General features: G+C 42.8%; 1 protein-coding gene across 4 annotated transcripts in view; it reads left to right on the plus strand.

Moving 5' to 3' along the window:
* Positions 1-278: 278 nt before the first annotated feature.
* Positions 279-17,422, plus strand: part of BTC (betacellulin) — a 48,276-nt gene continuing 31,132 nt past the window's right edge. For 2 of the 4 annotated variants that reach the window (XR_005792378.1, XM_040481165.1), the window contains exons 1-2: positions 324-833; positions 16,874-16,927. Coding sequence is in view for 3 of the 4 variants with exons in the window: in XM_040481165.1 (XP_040337099.1) it covers positions 770-833; positions 16,874-16,927 (118 nt within the window). In the remaining variant the exon portion in view is untranslated. Of the gene's footprint in view, positions 834-16,873; positions 16,928-17,422 lie in introns of all 4 variants that reach the window. The other 2 variants (XM_040481167.1, XM_040481166.1) reach the window with 2 other exon arrangements.

Below are 17,422 nucleotides of genomic sequence, written 5' to 3' on the forward strand. Positions count from 1 at the left end.
ATGAAAATACAGTGAATAAAGGAGTCACTGGGCACAGAAGAAAACAGAACGAAATTTCCAAAGTAGCTCTCGGTGAGCCAAACTTCCAGACACGCAACACACGATCCATGTGAGAGAAAGGCTTGCAGATTGCCAAAGGCCTGCGGTTAACCACAGCGAATGTTGGCTCTGGTCCCTCCGGAGACCCCAGCAATTGGTTGAAATAAGGGAGACTAGCATTCAGGGCGCGCGTGGGGCTCCAGGGCGTTCCAGAAGTCTAGAGCCCGCGTCCCTCAGTGCTGCCTGCCGGCCCAGCAAGTGGGCCACCCCTCCGGGAGCATTCTTCTCTGCTCCCCACCTACCTGGCTTACGCCCCAGGGGGGAGGGAAACCGAGAGCCAGGTGCGACCCAGCAGGGGGAGTGGGTGAGCTGGTCCCAGGGCAGCCCGCATGTGTCCTCGAGCGTGGGTGTGGGGTAATTTGGGTGGGAACAAAGTGGAGGCTACCGCGACGCGACCGAGTCCCGCGCCTCGCTGGCGGGGTGTGTGCAGAAAGAGCGAGGATAAATAGGAGGCTCCCTCCTCCCAGCCCCACTCCCGGAGCCGGCCGGCCGCCCGCCCCGGGTGTTTGCCCGCCCTGTGGCCGGGGTGCCAGCCTGGGGAGTAGTTTCGTTTCCTGCTGGCCCGAGAGTAGTTTCCAGGCCCGCCCTCGGGCGCCCGCGGCCCGGGAAGGGGCGCAGGAGGAGGCGGGGGACTGGGTCAGGGGCTGCCCGGCCCCGCAGCGTGGGGTTGATGGACCGGGCCGCCCCGGCCGGCGGCGCCAGCTCCCTGCCACTGCTCCTGGCCCTCGCCCTGGGTAAGTGGCGCGCCGGGCACTGGAACCCCAGGAGGAAAGTCTGGGGTGGAGTGGCCTGGAGGGCGAACCCTGATCCGCGCGGGCCTTTGGACCCCAGGGCGCACTGGGGGCTGCAGCTCAGGGGCCTGTCGGAGCACCGGGACCATCCGGCTAGCGCTGGGTTAAGGCTTGGGCACTTGGCACCTAAGGCTGCACCTGTCGGGGTTTCCGGAGGGTGGAAGGATCCCGTGGGCCCGGCTGCTGGGGCTGCAGACGTGAGCTCAAGTGCCGTCGGGGCAGTGGGGGCGCCTTGACCTCCCTCGAGTGAGGCGCGTAGGAGGCCAGTCCAGCAAAGAAGGAGCAGGAAAGACCGGCCGGAGAAGGACCTTTGGAGGGAAGCAGAGAACCGAGCAAGGTGGTGAGCAGTTTGGCAGGTGTGTGCGCGCCCTGGGCGTGTGCGAGAGTTAGAGACTTAGGGGGATGGCTCCAGGAGAGCCAGGCATAGATTCTGACACCCAGATCTTGTCAGGGAAGTTGGGAGGGGCTGGAGGAGAAAAGGAGACAACTTCTGAGACCTCAGTCTCCTGCTGCTCATAGGGAAATGGCATATTCTGCCGAGGACACTATCTAAGAAAGGCAGAGGTGTTTTGCTTGGAATATATTATTTCCTATTTTCAGAAGAAAGTGGGGAGAGAAAACTTTTCTTCGTTGAGAAAAATTACACTTGGGCTGTTAGGTTCAGGAGCACTGGGTGCTTTGCTGGTGAAGAAGGGTGGTGGGGATGGGGGACGTCTCTGTAACTGAAGTGTCTACGTGATTATCACTCCTGCCTTCAAGCCTGGGAAGGACTGGAGGGGTCCATTTCTCACGTGGAGGGGAAAGAGGTGGAATCTATATGGACACTTTGATTTGGCTGTGGTCCTTGGAGTAAGAGAGGTGGCTAGGTGTCACGACCTCGGTTGGAAGTGCATCTGACTTAGGGCCGTGATTAGAGAGAAGGGACTAACTGATTTAAGAAACCCAGCAGAGGAAGAAGTCGGTAACCATGTGATCGGGGCATCATGTGGAGTCTGAAGAAGAGCAGTGGGGGTAGGGAGTTAGGCTCAGAAAACGGTGCTGATGCTTTGGACGGCATCACTCAGATGAAGCAGGTGTTTTCTTCCTCCACCTTGTCTGGACTGTCCAACAGAGTATTGACTGAGAATCTGTTACCATCAGCCAGATGTTAGAGTATATGGAGATAGGGGTGGGAAGAGGGCTCAAGAGATTCCTAAGACATGAGTCTTGCCTTCAAGATGTTATGCTGAATTTGGGAATGCCAGACCCACCGGTAGGAAACAGTAAGAGAAAAATTCATAAAACCAGGGAAGGGCTGGCTCACCAGCGACAGACGGAGTAGGGGAAAAAGCTGTGGTAAAGGACATGAGTGGGTGCTTCGATGCTTGGGTAACATTTGAAAATAGGGAAGAGAGGCCAATGATAGAAGGTGCGGTGTGGGTCGAGATGGGGGAGCTGTGGGCCCGAGGACCTGATTGTCTGACAGGCAAAATCCGGGGGTGAGGCGAAGCAAGACCTAGGTGAGCGCACTGTGCCAGCAGAAAGGTTACGGTAGGAGGGGTTGATAGACATTCTTCCCCCTGTGCTATCACATCATGCTTTATTTTTTCCTCAAAACATGTCGCAAGGCAGAAATGGAAACAAGAGCAACAACAAAACTCTACTCCGGTGCTGTTGTACCCTCAGGATAACCTGGTTGTACATCTGCCCTGTTGAATGTTCGGTTTAGGGAACTGAATCTAGGCTCCAGATCCCCTAAGCTCCACTGCTTGCAAAATTCCGAAGGATATAAGTGGTTGGCGTCAGCGTTCCCGTAAAGTGATTCTAGTTCTCTCGCACACGCTTAGCTTAACTTTTCGGTCTCGTCCCTAATTTAAATCACATGTTCATGTTACTTACTTTTTGAACAAAATGTGAGCAGTGCACTGTGTGCTGCACGAACGTGTGTGTGACTGTGGAAAGTGCCTTGAGAACCCTGTGTGTGTGTGTGTGTGTGTGTGTGTGTGCGTGTGTGACTGTGGAAAATGCCTTAAGAACTGGCCTGGAGCAGACATGAGACCTGGTTCCAGCTGGGCCATCCTGTGACTCTGAGATATCTATAAATGACAGCTTTCTGGACATTGTTTTTTTCATTTGTAAAATGAAGGGGTTGCTTTAGATGAGCCTACGGTCCTTAGCAACATGACATTGTACTCATCTTTAACTAACATTTCCACTGGGAAGTTTAAGAGAATTCTTTGTACAACACTGTTTCACTTCCAGTCACTTTGTAAAGGGATCTTTGTTTCATGCAAACTTTGTAATAACAGAGAGAATCATGGATGCATATTTCTTTGAGAAAGACATTTCTTTGGGAAAGAGGCAACAACCGTGCTTAAAGTATTCTTTGTGTTATCTCAAAGCAATCAAACTATTCCTTTTTAAATTCTGTTTTTGAATTCCTTCCTCTCATCCAATTTCCGTGTAAAACTAAAACTGAGGGGCGCCTGGGTGACTCAGTCGGTTAATCAGTCCCACTCTTGATTTCGGCTCAGGTCATGATCTCCTGGTTCTGTGGGATCGAGCCCCGAGTGTGGCTCTGGCTCCTCACTCTCAGCATGGAGCCTGCTTGGGACTCTCCCTACCCCTCTCTCTCTCATCCCCTCCCCTCTAAATAAATAAATAAATAAATAAATAAATAACTTAAAAAAAATACCAAAAAACTGAAATCATAACCAGTGAAAAAGATAAAAAAAAAAAGTTACCTTTTAAAAATTGAGTTTTAAAATTAAAAATATGTTCCCCTCCTCATTAGAATCAAACACATTGGTGTTTGTAAGTTGGTTTCAGTTCTGCTTGAGAATACGGGCCTTCATGCCATTTACCTACCTTCCAAGTTATAGAGCAGGTAGGTGACAGCAAGCAAAATTCCCATTAAACAGATGCAGTAACTGAAGCCCCGAGTGCTGTAAGATTTTGGGCTTTTCCTCTTAAGTCGTACTTCCGGTTTAGAAGAACGGGAGGAGTGTTTTTTTTTTTTTTTACTTTTCAGAATCCCAGGTTTTGCACATAAGCAGCTGTTGCTAATTGATTTTTGCTATTGCCCGATTCTCAGTTGTTGTGTGGAAATTCCCAAATAGTTCTGGAAGATCCCACCAAGGCAGGCCTGCTTTGTCATGCCCACAGGAGGTGCCCCTGCTGCTGCTTTGGCCTGCCAGTGTCTGTGCTGAAGTCAAAGGCCCTGAGGGTAGAGAGTACCTACGTCTGTCCCAGAGTCTCTGCTGACACCACTCGTCCCAGCACCCCCGTGTTCCTCAAGTCCTCAGAGAACGCAGCCTGAGAACCTCATCTTGTTTTTTCTCGCCCTTTTACTGTCGTCCGCTCGTGCCAGGACATAGACATGAGTGTCACGAAGAGGACAGTCAGGCGGATAGTCAGAGGCACGGGCACCAAGCTTGCACCTTGAATCAGCTCTCGGCACCACCAGCTTGGCTTGTAAACGTCTCCATTAGGACTTAGCGTCTTCCCAGGAGGGTCCAGACAAGCCAGAATCTAGGCTGCATGCAGTTGGGTCTAAGCCATGGTCCTGATACGCTTCCAAAATTGTTATGACAGACTCCTGGATCCGCAAGGAATCTAAAGACCAGTGTATCAGGGTCAGGAGGGCTCCAAAGTAATATGTAAGAGGAAAGCAATCTGATTAAAATGGGTATGCTTTGTAATGCTACTAACAGCTAGCTTTCCCAGGCATATTAGTATCTTAAAGAAGGAATCTTGGCAGCTCAAATGACTCTCTAATTGCTAAAACTTGAAGCAGTCAGAGGGTTTTTCAGATGGTTGGAGAGAGAGGGGGTATTTCTTCTTAATTCAGATCAGTTAGGCAATAACCTACTTTGATTGTCAGCAAAGTCCACTCAAATAGCCACGAAGTACTTTTGCTCATTCTTTGCATTTTTTGAGCATATGTAGCATGTTATTTGGCTGACCTGTAGAGTAGAGGCACTGAGTCCAAAATGGTGATGAAAAGTATAACAAATGTTTGTGTTCAGGCTTTTTATTGAAATGTGCCTGAGTTGGTAGTATATTATTAATACAACATTTCCCCCTTTCCAAAGTCATGGATTTATTCATTCATGTAGCCTTATTTACTCTGGGGGGAGGGTGCATAAAGAGCACCTGGCACATAGTAGGACCTCAAAACATATTAGTTACTTGGGTGGGTGAATGCAAGTGTCTGTTGGTGACAATGCCCAGTCACTGAAAAAACGGCAGATTCGGGAACGAAAGCTGTTCCATTTCTTGTTGGCAAAACACGTGCACAATCCAGAGATGCAGAAAGACTTGTCTCTTTGTCTCTTTTTACTTGGGACTTGCTTCCAGCAGCGCTAGAGATGCTTTCACAAAAGGACTTGTGTTCTGCCAGTAGGAAGTTTACTTCTGTTTCTTACGTGCTGTATGGGCGGCTCAGAAATGCTATAGGTCTCTCACATGTTTGCTTCGAGGGCAGATCTCATCAGTCAAAGGAGTTTTTAAAACAAGTGTTTAGGGGCACCTGGGGGGGCTCAGTAGGTCAAGAGTCTGCCTTTGGCTCAGGTCATGATCTCATGGTTTGTGAGTTCGAGCCCCACGTCAGGCTCTGTGCTGACGGTATGGAGCCTGCACGGAGCCTACTTCGGCTCCTCTGTCTGCCTCTCTCTCTCTCTCAAAAATAAATGAACATTAGGGGAGTCTGGGTGGCTCAGTTGGTTAAGCGTCCGACTTCGGCTCAGGTCATGATCTCATGGTTTGTGAGTTCAAGCCCCACATTGGGCTCTGTGCTGACGGCTCAGAGCCTGGAGCCCGCTTCAGATTCTGTGTCTCCCTCTCTCTCTCTCTCTCTCTGTCCCTCTTCTGCTCCTGCTCTGTCTCTCAAAAATAAATAAATGTTAAAAAAAAATTAAAAAAAAAACATTAAAATAATGTTTAGGGGTGGCTCGGGGGCTCAGTTGGTTAAGCATCAGACTATTTCTGCTCGAGTCATGACCCTAGGGTTGCGGGATTGAGCTCTGTGTCCGGCTCCGTGCTGAGCATGGAGGTTGCTTAAGATTCTCTCCCTCTTTCTGCCTTTGTTGCTATCCCCTTCTCTCTCTTGCTCTCAAATAGATAGATAGATAGATAGATAGATAAAACGTTTAAAGGGGGAAGCAGGAAGGGCATTGGATTTAGGGTGTTGTCCAATGGGTCACTTAAAAATGCCCTTTGAATCCTGTGAGGTGTGAGGTAATTTGCGCTCTCGTCTGATGATGACTTTTCCTAACACACATACGTTGCATCGACTGGGCGTAACCGAGTTGCTATATTCATGGCTTCTGCTTGGTATTAAATGGAATAAAAACTATGGAAGTTGAGATAGATTTGCTGTGCAGGCCGACTGCAGTCTGAGTTGTTAGTGTGGAGGAATCCTTCCGTGATCTAACATTGTATGTAAATATCTCACAGCCATCATTTGTCGGGAATGACAGGCCCACGTTCCCCTGTCTTGAGGTGAGTCACATAGTCCAGGCCTTTCCAGAGCAGGAGAGGACAGCCTGCCTCTGCCTCCTACTCCTGGAAGCCTAGTGGGAAGGCCAGGAAACTGTCATCAGAGCTGAATGAGGCCCCTTTAGGAGGATTCACCTTTGACTTTTTCATGACCACCTTCCCACTGAAATGCCATTCTGTGTTTCTGACACTTGACTGGTCCCGTCTCCTAGAGTGCCCGACCCAACACGTTGCTGATGACACAAGCCGATACCTGCTTGACCCTTGGCGATGGAATCTCCACGTAACCCTTTACATTTTGGGGACGTTTACAATTGAAGAAGCATTTTCGTGTCCTCGTCTCATTTGATCTTTACACCAAAAACAACCAGAGGGCAGTTATGTGGTATGCACGCCCGGCACTAGTCTAGAACCTAATGACCCATTGTATCCGTATGACGCTACCCATCTAACACACAAGCTACACATTGTTCCCTTTCCCATTTATACAGGAGGATATGAAGCACAAAGGCATTAAGTAACTGGTCTAAGATTCTGGCTCTATGAGCATGACCTATGGAAGATCAAGTAATGGTGCCTGGATCGTAGTCGGTAAATACTTGTTGCTGAAGGAGGTAAACAGAGGGGAGATGGGACAATGATAACTCATTGCATTGCAGAGAAAGCATTGAACTTCATCCTAGCCGTTTTCTACCATCTTTGCTTTCCCTTGCCGCCTGCCCATGTATTCGTGGCATCCCCAGCTCTGGATACACCTCAGCTTCGTGGATTCCTGGCTCTTTATCTCAGCCAGGAAACCTGCCTGCTTATATTTTAGGCCCAGGCCATCCTAGCTGATGGTGAACAGTTGGTGGGAATAATGTTCCTAATTGAATCGCAGGCCTATGGCTAAGAATGGCTAAAAAGAACATATCCTGAGGCAGTATGGTGTTGTGGTCAAGAGTGTAGACTCTGGGATGGGCGATGTCTGGACATGACCCCCTGGTGCGGTGACTTACCAACTCCTCAACCTTGGGAAGATCTTTTAAACCCCCGGGCCTCAGTTTCTTCATCAATAAAGGCCAATAGCGACAGAACCAAGGCTATTGTATGGTTCAGTTAGCTAGTGCATAAAGCACTTAAAATGTGCCCAGAACATAGTAAATTCTGGATGAACATGGGCTATTATAATAGATAATAGGAAATTACAGAAGAAATGATTAATTATAACCTGTGTATTTTTAAAATTGTGGGTATTTTGATTTGGGGTGCTTCTTTCATGTAATCCAGGTCTACCAGTTGATGGGGTAACTGTCTCTTATCTTTACTGAGAAAATTCCTTCTCCCACTAGTTATGAAATAGGAACTAGACAAAAATTCTCAAGAGTTCTATGTGATGCTTTGTGAGAAAGGAACAAATGTAGGGGCGCCTGGGTGGCTCAGTCGGTTAAGCGGCCGACTTCGGCTCAGGTCACGATCTCGCGATCCGTGAGTTCGAGCCCCGCGTCGGGCTCTGTGCTGACAGCTCGGAGCCTGGAGCCTGTTTCAGATTCTGTATCTCTCTCTCTCTCTCTGCCCCTCCCCTGTTCATGCTCTGTCTCTCTCTGTCTCAAAAATAAATAAACGTTAAAAAAAAAATTAAAAAAAAAAAAAAAGAAAGGAACAAATGTAAAAAACTAATCCTGCAAAAGCAAAATGCATGTCTGCTTTCTAAAAAGGTCTCTATAGATTCTTCTTCATCTGCCAAATTTGATCCTAGTTTTATGCCATGAAAAGCTTCACAGCGCTCGCCTGGCATTGACACTTGAATCCCAACATCTTAAGGTTGAACTAGACCCAAAAGTCATCCTGCACCAGCAACGAAACATGAAATATTTAGGAGATCTTTTTAATATTTTAGGTACTCTCATCAAAATGGGGTTGTGTCACTTATTTGAATTATGCAACTAATTGCCTTAATTAAAAAGAAATAGAACTCCTCTTGGCAAAATGGATGATAGCATAGTGTCAAAATTTGTTTCTAGAAAATCAGAAAAATGGAAAAATAACTAGAAATTATTTTAGGGAGTGCTCTTGTGACAAAATAATTTTTTTCAGGTTATAAAGGGTAAACAGCCATGCATAAATATTGTTGTTCTACAATATTGTCTTGTAACATTGAGGAAGTTATTTAATCTCCTTGTGCTGCGTCATCTCATCTATAGAATGATAGTGATAATGATGTCTGCCATCTAGGGATACAGGATTGTTTTGAGGATAAAATGAGATAATTCAAGAAAAGATTTTAGCAGAACAATTGGCTACTAAATGTTCGGTATGTTACTAATATTCTCCCAACTTTGTGAAAATGTAGGTAAGTTATTTCATAGGTATTGACTGAAGAGGAGAAATGGAATCATTGTGTTTTGTAAGCCAATTGAAATATTAGTGTTTGTGCTTTGATCAGAGGAAATTGCTGTAATATTCACCACTGGAAGCAAAGGGGAAAAAAACAGGAATCTGCTCCATCAAAACCATGCTTTCAATAGTGCTTTAAACAGTTCCATTGGAATGTAAGTTCCATCATGGCAGAGATTTTTGTGTGATTTGTTCACATCTGTATTCCTAGAGCCTAGAACAATGACCGTACATAGTAAGTGCTCAATAAACATTTGTTCAGTAAATGAATCTGAGTGCCCATCAAGGAGTCCTCCTAGACCAGTAGCTTCTCATAGTGAATCACAAAGATCGTGATGTAAACTTTGTGTACACACACACACACACACACACACTAGCTTCTATATCCAAAAACAAAGAACCCTTTATGTCTTCCAATAACTCTTTATATTTCATCTTCACTGTCTCTGAATTTGAGAACAATGACTTATTTTAGGTAATTCTTCACTTGGATGGAAGCTCTGCCTGGTTTTACTGAGTAAGCTGACCTGATAGAATGAGATTTGCTCATGAAATTTTGGTATTGACTGTCACCACCAGCGAAACATGAACTTATCCAAACGCAAGGGTCTCTTGCCCATAGCATAGTGTTGGGGGGGAGCGGCTGTTGGAAAGTACTCTTTATTTCTAAACCATGTAATAATAAAGAAGACATAATCTAAAATTTTTTGCTAGCGTGTGTCTAATAGCATTATAAAATGTGTCTAATACTGTGTTTAGCATTAAGGAGAATGGTCTAAGTATCTCATTGTCTCTCCACAAAGAGTTTGCATTATAATGGGAAAAATGTTCATCAGAAATGAATACCTAATAATGTTCAAATTACATAGTAAAACCTAAATATGACCTCAGAGAAGGAGAATCTGTTAGGGGCTGGAGGGATTGGGGAAAAAAAATCATGAAGGAAATAGGGACCTGCGTTAGTTTTTCCATGATGATGGTGGAGGAAACAATGGGAGAAAAATTAGAAAGTGGACAAATTAATAATTACCTTTCCTTTGTGGATGCAGCAGAGAGTGAGCAGACCCAAATGTCTAGAACAAAGAGGTAATTTTGTTTGGTATCGAGGGAAATGTTGACTGGATAAGGACCTGGTTTCCAGGATGAGAATATTAGTTAGGATCCTGAATTCTTGATGCAGTGCCATTTTTGCAGGATTTTCTAGGAATTAGAGCCAGAAGATTTTGTAATTTAGATAAATACATGCATTTAGTTATATGTTAAGACTTTAACTTTAAAATGTTACATGGTCTCCTACCTGGGGAACTTGTTTGAATACTATGGAAACATCCAGATGCCGTTGGATGCCAGATGCCATGCAGTAGCATGTCCTGTAGCTTGGTGAACAGCTGACTTCGTCCCTGTTTAAGTCCAGATTAGAGGCTGACCTGAGTGGTTTGTTTCTCATTCCTAACCATGTACTGCTAGGCTTTCCATGGCTGAGGGTGGCTTATAATCATGAGGTAGCCCCAGGCCCATCTTAGAGTAGCGAATGCATTTGGTGAAAGAGGCTAATCCAAGAGGACCGATTCAAGAGCATTAACTCCTGACCATAGAACGTTTAGAGAAAAACAGAAGTGAATGAGCTTAATGTGCCTAGCTCTTGACAGAGAGAAAGCACATTAATGGAAAATTGGTGGAGTTAGAACGAAGTCTTGAGTTTATTTATTCTTCTCACTGGCTCCCCCACCCCCGTTTTCTATGACAGCTTCATTCTCTAACATTAACGATGTCATTTAGTGCCTAACTCATGTCAGAAGGCCTCCTTCTTGGGAGTGTAATAATAATGGATAATGGGTAGCTATTGTGGTATTTTCAATAGGGGATTAATACAGGGAATGCAGTGGTTTTAAGATTGCTTTTCATTTGCAGAATGGATCAGATGAGGAGAGGTTAATAAGAGGCAAAGCAGAAGCTACTGTTCTAGGCTAGGAAGTAGCCTAGAAAGTCTGGGCCAGGCATCGGAGAGAAAAGAATAAATTCAATAAATACTTTTAAGTAAGAATTTATGAGACATAATGACAAGTCATGTGTAGGTAAGAAAGGGGAAAGAGGAATGAATTAAAGTTGTCTCTAAGACTGCTAACCTGAGAGAGAAAAAGAATTTATGATGCCATATGTGAAATAAAGCTGCTTTTTGTTTTTTTGGGGTTTTGTTTGTTTGTTTTTTGTTTTTTTGGTGGGGATGTGAAATGCTTTTGAGACATTCAAATGTCTTACTTATGAGCATTTGGAAATTTGGAAATTGACTTCAAGTTAGAGCAGTGGATCCCAAATCTGATTGTTCCCCCAAGAAATGTAAAAAGTACAAATTATCAGTCCTCTTCCTAGATCTATTAAAGTCTGGTAGAGATGTCCCTATGAAACTAAATTTTTAAAGACTTTCCAGGAGACAAAAAACCCCAAGTATTTCTTATGGAATAATTGCAAATAATGTGTGTAGATTCTCCTCCAAGTAGGGAGTAGAGATTAATTCCTTGCTCCTTTTGAGCGTAGGCTAGTTTTAGTGACTTGTTCCCAAAGAATAGAGTATGAACATGAGAAAGAAAATGGTATCTTTACAGTGTAAAAATCTGGCAAATGCTACTTTAACTAAGTGGCCAGGATTAACGTAACAGGGTTAATGATGTCATATAGATATCATGTATCTTTCATATAATATGATGAGGGGAACACTTCTCTTTAGTGTTGTTCCTAAAATCCATAATCCCAGTCCAATCATTACAAAAATACCAGTCAAACCCAACATTGAAGGGAATTCTACAAAATACCTGACCAGTACACATCAACTTTATCAATGAAATCATAAAACTAGCAAAACAAAGCACAGAAAGAATGAGAACCTGTCACAGACCACAGGAGACTAGGAAGCTTGACAGAGAGAAAGCACATTAATGGAAAATTGGTGGCATTAGAATGAAGTCTTGAGTTTAGTTAACAGTAATATACCAATGTTGGTTCTTCATTTTGATAAATATACCACCTCGAATGATGACATTAGAAGAAAGAAAAGTGGGTGAGGGGAGTACAGGGGTACAGGAATGCTCTGTATTTGCAACTAGTCTATAAACCCAACATTATTATGAAATAAAAAGTTTAGTACAAAAAAAAAAAAAGAGGCTTTATAGGAAATTCTAATGGCTACCTAGTTTGGACAGTCACCTGGTCAGAAAATACGGCTAAAAGCATAAAGTAATTATTTAGCTGATTATAATTTCAGGATCTACCACAGTGCCTAGCACATGATAAATTCTCAGCCAATATTTATTTAAATACTGAGTCCATGGGTATTTTGTGATATTGTCTGGCATTGTGAAAAAGAATACCAAGGCAAAATCATAGCGATAGAAAGTAGAATGGTGGTTGCCAGGGGCTGGAAGAGGCGAGAATGGGGAGTCATTATTTACTAGATAAAGCATTTCAGTTTTGCAAGATGAAAAAAGTTCTAGAGAGGGATGGCGGTTATGGTTGTACAATGGTATGAATATGTGTAGTAGCACTGGGCTGAACACTTAAAGATGGCTAAGATAAAGAATTTTATGTTATGTGTGTTTTACCACAATAAAAACATTTGGGAAAAAAAAAGACTGAGAGTAGAGTGCTGGTGGCACCAATTTTTGTGGTGTGGGAGACAGGAAAAGGGTTGGCAGAGTTGAGTGAAAAAGGAAGGACAAGTCAGGAAGCCAAGAATGGGGGTGGCTTTTAGATGGAAGATTTGGGAAGGTCAACCATATCAAATACTGTGGAGGTGGAGGAGGCTGAGGATCAAGAAGATGCCACCGGTGGGTGAGCTATGAGGAAATCACTGGTGCTCTTACAAAGTCCGAGACAAGACACTGGTGGTAACTGAAGACACCCCCCCCCCCCCCACACACACACATGACTGAGAGGATAGAAGTTGAAACGGTGGGTAGAAAAGACAAAAGTTTGGCTTATGAGAGCCGATTTCACCCCACTGAAAAGTTGTCTCAACAAAGGTTTCCTCTGTGCAGTTCAGAGGGCACAACTTGGATTAATGAACTAAAATTCCAGGAAGACATCTCTCACCTTAATTTTCTCTCGTGTGGAGCTTTGAAAAAACTGGAATCAGCTGCTTGGGATGTGGTGGCTTCCCATGCCTGGACATGTTTATGGTCTGCTTACACTTATGGAAGTTGTGTAAAAATGATTCCCGAGTTAGGTAGGAAGTGTGTCAAATGACCAGCAAGGGTTCCTGTGTCTCTGTGAACATACATCATGTTACTGCACTTTGGGAATGCTTTGGAGTTTGGAAGATAGGGTTTTAAATCAAGACACTGCCAGAGGACCTCTCTGAGAAAAGAAGAGGTGGGACACTCGGAGCCTTGTGAACCAATGGTGTTGAATTTTGAAAAGTAGCTTGAGTTTTTCCTTCCTAAACTGTATTCAGCGACCTGTCTTCTCATGAATGGAGATATCAAGGTTAACATCATCAGTGATGTCATGTGGGTATCATGTACTCGTCACATGATGTAATAAGAGGATATTTTGGGATTTAGAACCAATCCCATGCCCAGGCTATTTTGATCTTCTATTTTACCATTTATTAGCACAGTGATTTATCAGTGGGGATCTGATTATGAATGCAAAAAAAAAAAAACCCAAAACCTCTGGCATAACTTTAACTGATAAATTATATTGACAAAAGTTTCAATTGTGATTCTTTCAGGAGACACATGTCTAACATTGCCATCCTTTGTTAGGAAACATCTATGTGAAAATCCTGTAATCACTTTTAGATACCTGACAATTGTAATGGAGGGTACAAACAGTGATTGAATGTGTGATTTAGATGCGAGAAGAAACTACACCCAAGAATAAGCTATGCTTCCCGTTTGCCTTTGCAGAAGCCCAACAAAGGAAACCCGTCCCTTTTTCTTACTGGTGTCTATCCATCAGCACTCACCACTATTAAATACTTCTTAAGTGGTTTTCTAGACTGGTCAGATCCTTCTGTTGGGAATCTGTCTTTCAGGATGTGGTGAACAGACACTACAAAGCTTCGTCTGGAAATATGTGGTGTGACCATGTCTTAATGCATCTTATTTTCCTAGGTCACACAAGGAAATCAATTGAATTATTGCACAGTCACACCATGCACATCAAGAAGGCTCTTGTTCTTAATACCCTTGGTGGAATTCTTCCCTCCAGCTGGACAACTTTACTCATTATCTCCCAAACACACTACACTCATTTCTATGTCATTGCCTTTGATTCAGTTTAGTTCCCAATCTCTGAAACTTTTCCCTATGATTTCTCCAGCTTAACACATTGCCTCTTTTTGGGGTTCCACTAGAATCTGTTTTCTATATGCCTGACACTTAAACTATATGGCCTAATGTTTCTTTCTTTCTTTATACTTTTAGTCTCTGCAAATAGTTTTATTGGTAAAGAAAATAATTTATTAATGTTACATTGGATTGGCTTTCCCTAACGCATTTTTAAGACCCTAAATTCTGGGGCTTTTTCAGGTTGGGTAAGCATCTACTCTAAAATTCTATGTTCTTTTCCTTACCATTATTAAAGTTTGATGACTGTTTCGTCATGGGTCAGAGACTGTGTTATCACTAAATCCAGAGGCCAACTCCACATTTTCTCCTCATTTTGCAATCGGATAATCCTCCCTGATAACAAATTGTTCTTTTGGTTGGTTCCTTTCGCCTCCTCTCTATGGACTACTATGGAAATTCAGTGAGCCAAGAGCTTTTCATTTAAAGTATTATAATGTCTGACTGTCTGGAATGGTCTTATCATAAAGGAATGGGAATCAAAAAGTCAAGTTTTGACAACTGATGATTTCTAAGAAACTAGCTCTAGGTTATTATGGGGCTCCCATTCAATTTAGTCATTGTCACAGATTTAATAATGGTCATGGTGAGAAAAAAAGAGGTTGATTTACTGGCAAAGGCATTATTGTAGTGTTGACAGTTTTCAGATATATTAGTTAGTTTATGTGTGACAGGTTGTTAAATTATTTCCCTCTCTGGGCTTTAAAATATGAGATTGTGGAGTACTCTTATCAAAAAAGTGTTATCCATCATTCCTTAGCCTTTCTTAAATAACAAGATACTGTTTCTGCCATTTGGGGTAAAATTTTACATTGGAGAAGGAAAGAGTTTATATTTTAGTTTCTTAATTTTGAATGAACATAAAGTATTTGTGAGGACCCCCTTATTTTTTTCTGTCCTATCACTGCTTCTCTTCCTAGCTCTGAAAATCCAGAAGCCTGTCCTTGAGTTTTGTAGCATATGCAGTTTTCCAGGTGATTTGAGAGATCTTGGAAAAATACATCCTTATCTTAGAACATGTCTTTCCGTGAGATGTCCTGATGCCCCGAATCCTCACTGTCCTGGGACGCAGATGTTACATCCCTCTTAAGAGTCTGACTATTTCCCTTGTCTCTGCTCAACTCCCTACCCATGGCAGACTGCCGTTCTTTTTTCTTTTAAAGTAAGCGTTTGTGTTTTTTTTAATGTTTATTTACTTATTTTTGAGACAGAGAGAGAGAGAGGCAGAGAGAGAGGGAAATAGAGAACCCCAAGCAGGCTCCACACTGTCAGTGTAGAACCCGATGAGGGACTCAAACTCATGAACCATGAGATCGTGACTTGAGCTGAAAACAAAAGTCAGATGCTTACCTATCTGAGCCACCCAGGCACACCTAGGTTGCCCTGTTTTTGGACTTGGATAACACCATGTCCCTGGACATCAGTTCTGGCCTCTCATTCAGCAAGGGCCAGAGATGGAAGGAGTTAGTACTCATTATAGGGAATTTTGTCCAGGAAATGGGTGATGAAAGTGATTGAGGCAGATAAATTTCTCCTTCATTCTTTTTTCCATGATCTACTTCAAGATGCATTCTTGAAAAATGCTTTGTATAGCTTATGTATGAGTGAACATGTTGTCTGAGCAAATTTCAGTGTCTTTTTGTGGTGCAACTTGGAGCTGCATCAGGGTGATGAGTACACACATTGCATTCATTGCTTTGCCTTCTTCTTTGCTTCATTTCCTTTTTTTTTTTTTCATTATCATGACCCCAGAGCATGTACCTCCCAAATAAAGTCATAATCCCATCATTTGTATCTCAGACTTTACTTTCTAGAAGACTCAGGTTGAAGCACTTGATTTTAGAGTATTTGAGTTAAGCCATTTCTCTCCTTGTATATCTGCACTGAAAGCAAATACATTTGGAAAAGAAATTATATTTAAAAGCTATCCTCTATTTGGAGGAATTTCAGGCCAGGACAGAGATTCTGGTTTATAGGAGGGCAAAACAACAATGGAAAAAGAGGTAGTTAACAAAACATGCTGGAAGAGAACACTAATGTCAAACTTCACCTATTTCAGTTTTTGCTCAGTCAACCACAAGCCCACGGTGATAAACATCATTCCATTCCCTAATAGTTTTTTCGACTGCATGTTAAACATTATTTCTTTTTTCACCTTAGAAAGTTCTCTCTGTATAGTACGCATACTCAGGATTCTGTTTTTCTTCTTGACAATGAAGATACAATGAGAAAATCCCCCAGATCCTGATAGCTTTTACTCTGAATATTGATTAAAACTTCTAACTCTGTATGAACTTTATTTTTTTTAATTAGAGATATGATTTATAATCCACTTGGTTGTTAGACAGTACCATCCCAAGGATCTGCCTTTATCTATTGTTTTTGTATCACTGAATCACTTAACCAACCAACTGAATCAGTAATCCCATCAGACATACACAGTGTGCTAAGTCAGGAGCAGAAGTGTCCTGAGAATACAAAGAAGCATACAAGTAGAAGATGCCATATTTCTATTCATCAATTAAAAATTCTGGAAAGGAACAGTGCGGGGGGAAGGCCAACATACAGTTTTGCCTCGCTAAGTACATACATATAATTACACTGTAGGAATGTGGTGTGGTATGCATACATATATGTGTATGTATCTTTTGTACTTTATTTCATAACCATGTTTTATACATGGATCAAATCACAGCATAGGTGTAGAAAAATGTCAATATCCACTTATGAGAATGATAATTTACTGTTTTACCAGAATAATTAGAATTCTCTTTTTTACTTCAGGTCTTTATAGCTGCCACCGTGTGGAGTACCTACCCTGTGCCAGGCGTTACCAAGGTTAATAATTCATAATTTGTTTTTCTTTAAGCACATAGCTCTATCTCTACCATGTAAGTTACTTACAGTTTACAGATGGAGACTCTGAAGTTCAATGTTCAGTGTCTTAATCATAATCACAAAGCTAGTGATGAGAAGGTGTATCCAGGATTCAAATGCAGTGCCATTTGACTCCAAACTTACTCTTTCCCCATTAATCTGTACTGCTCCTTTCTAATATAAATAGAATTTTAGGGATTTGACTATGAAATATTCTTCCAGTTTCTGCTTACATTCGTAGATTGATAAGTTCTCCTCTGACTTACAGTTGGATTCTCTTTCTCTTTCTTTCTTTCTTTCTTTCTTTCTTTCTTTCTTTCTTTCTTTCTCTCTTTCAAGAGGAAAAGAGGGTGCAAGTGAGTGAGGGGCAGAGAGAGAGAGAGAGAGAGAGGGCGAATTCCATGAGGGGCAGAAAGAGAGAGAGAAGTGGGGCTTCCCTAAAGCAGGGCTCACCCA

The sequence above is a fragment of the Herpailurus yagouaroundi genome, unplaced genomic scaffold (assembly GCF_014898765.1).
Source record: "Herpailurus yagouaroundi ecotype Mexico unplaced genomic scaffold, PumYag 28, whole genome shotgun sequence".
Lineage (NCBI taxonomy): Eukaryota > Metazoa > Chordata > Mammalia > Carnivora > Felidae > Herpailurus > Herpailurus yagouaroundi.